Source organism: Mus pahari, chromosome 12 (genome assembly GCF_900095145.1).
Source record: "Mus pahari chromosome 12, PAHARI_EIJ_v1.1, whole genome shotgun sequence".
Lineage (NCBI taxonomy): Eukaryota > Metazoa > Chordata > Mammalia > Rodentia > Muridae > Mus > Mus pahari.
This window is the reverse complement of record NC_034601.1, coordinates 85,800,038-85,801,377: the sequence shown is the minus strand read 5'-3', so window position 1 is coordinate 85,801,377 and position 1,340 is coordinate 85,800,038. Positions and strand designations below refer to the sequence as shown.

The following is a 1,340-nucleotide window of genomic DNA, read 5'->3' as shown; positions in this document are numbered from 1 at the left end:
CTCCTCCTCCTCCTCCTCCTCCTCCTCCTCCTCCTTCTTCTTCTTCTTCTTCTTCTTCTTCTTCTTCTTCTTCTTCTTCTTCTTCTTCTTCTCCTCCTCCTCCTCCTTCTTCTTCTTCTTCTTCTTCTTCATCTTCATCTTTCCTTAATAATTCATAAACTCAGTTTATGCTGTTCTTTACTTCTGTTTGTGGGGCCATCCATTAGAATATGATCATCCCCCCCCAGGAATCACCCCCTTGAAGAAAACTAACTCTCCCTCACCCCAAAGCTATCCACTATCCATAACCCCTCATTCAGGAGTAGAAGCTCATGAGGCCCTCCCACACCATGCTAGGATATCAATGGGCTTGATCTTGTGCAGGCAGCCACAGATGCAGTGTTCATGGATGTAACAGTTATATCATGTCCAGGAGATTCTGTCCAATGCATCCCTGAACCTCTAGATCTTACAGTCTTTCTGCCCTGTCTTCTGTAATGGTCCTTGGGAGGAAAGAGTATGAGGTAGATGTTCCCTTTTGTGGCTGAATACTTATTGTCTGCACTTTAAGAAGTTATACCTTTCCTAACTTGTTTTATTTAATAATGTCTGTGTGAGGGGGAGGGACGTGAATTGTGTGTATGGCGGAAACATTGCCACCGTGTGTGTGAGACAGTCAAAAGATACCTTTATGGAGTCAGCAATCTCCCATCTTTACATGGGTTTGGAGGATTGAACTCAGTTTGTCAGTTTCAGGAAGTCTCAGAACTTCATGGCATATATCTGCAATGTGAAAGACGGCTCTGTAGCAGTCACTCTCCAATGCTGGTCACAGTACAACGTAACTATCTGCCCATAACACAACCTCTTCTCGGATCCCCAGTCTCCTTGGCCTTCGGAAACCCAAACATGCATCCTAAAGCCAGTTTTCTCCTCTCCACAGGAATGACGTGCCAAGCCCGAAGCTCCTACATCACCAGTGAGATCTTGTGGGGTTACCGGTTCACACCTGTACTAACGCTGGAAGACGGGTTCTACGAAGTTGACTACAACAGCTTCCATGAGACCTATGAGACCAGCACTCCGTCCCTTAGTGCCAAAGAGCTAGCGGAGCTGGCTAACCGGGCAGAGCTGCCCTTGAGTTGGTCTGTGTCCAGCAAACTGAACCAACATGCAGAACTGGAGACAGAAGAGGAAGAGAAGAACCCGGAAGAACTGACAGAAAGGAATGGTGATGTGGCAAACCTAGAGAATGAGTCCAAAGTATAGGCCCAGCTGGGTCAGCCTCCCCCCTCAGACATGACCCCTCCTTGTAGGCCCAGCTGGGTCAGCCTCCCCCCTCAGACATGACCCCTCCTTGT

The 1,340-nt window shown here is 47.8% G+C and overlaps 1 protein-coding gene across 1 annotated transcript in view; it reads left to right on the top strand.

The window, feature by feature from the left end:
• Kcnj6 (potassium voltage-gated channel subfamily J member 6) overlaps positions 1-1,334 on the top strand; it is a 233,405-nt gene extending 232,071 nt beyond the window's left edge. The window contains exon 4 of the mRNA XM_021209484.2: positions 923-1,334. Within this exon, the coding sequence (XP_021065143.1) occupies positions 923-1,248 (326 nt within the window). The 3' untranslated portion in view covers positions 1,249-1,334. The remainder of the gene's footprint in view (positions 1-922) is intronic.
• Positions 1,335-1,340: the final 6 nt, after the last annotated feature.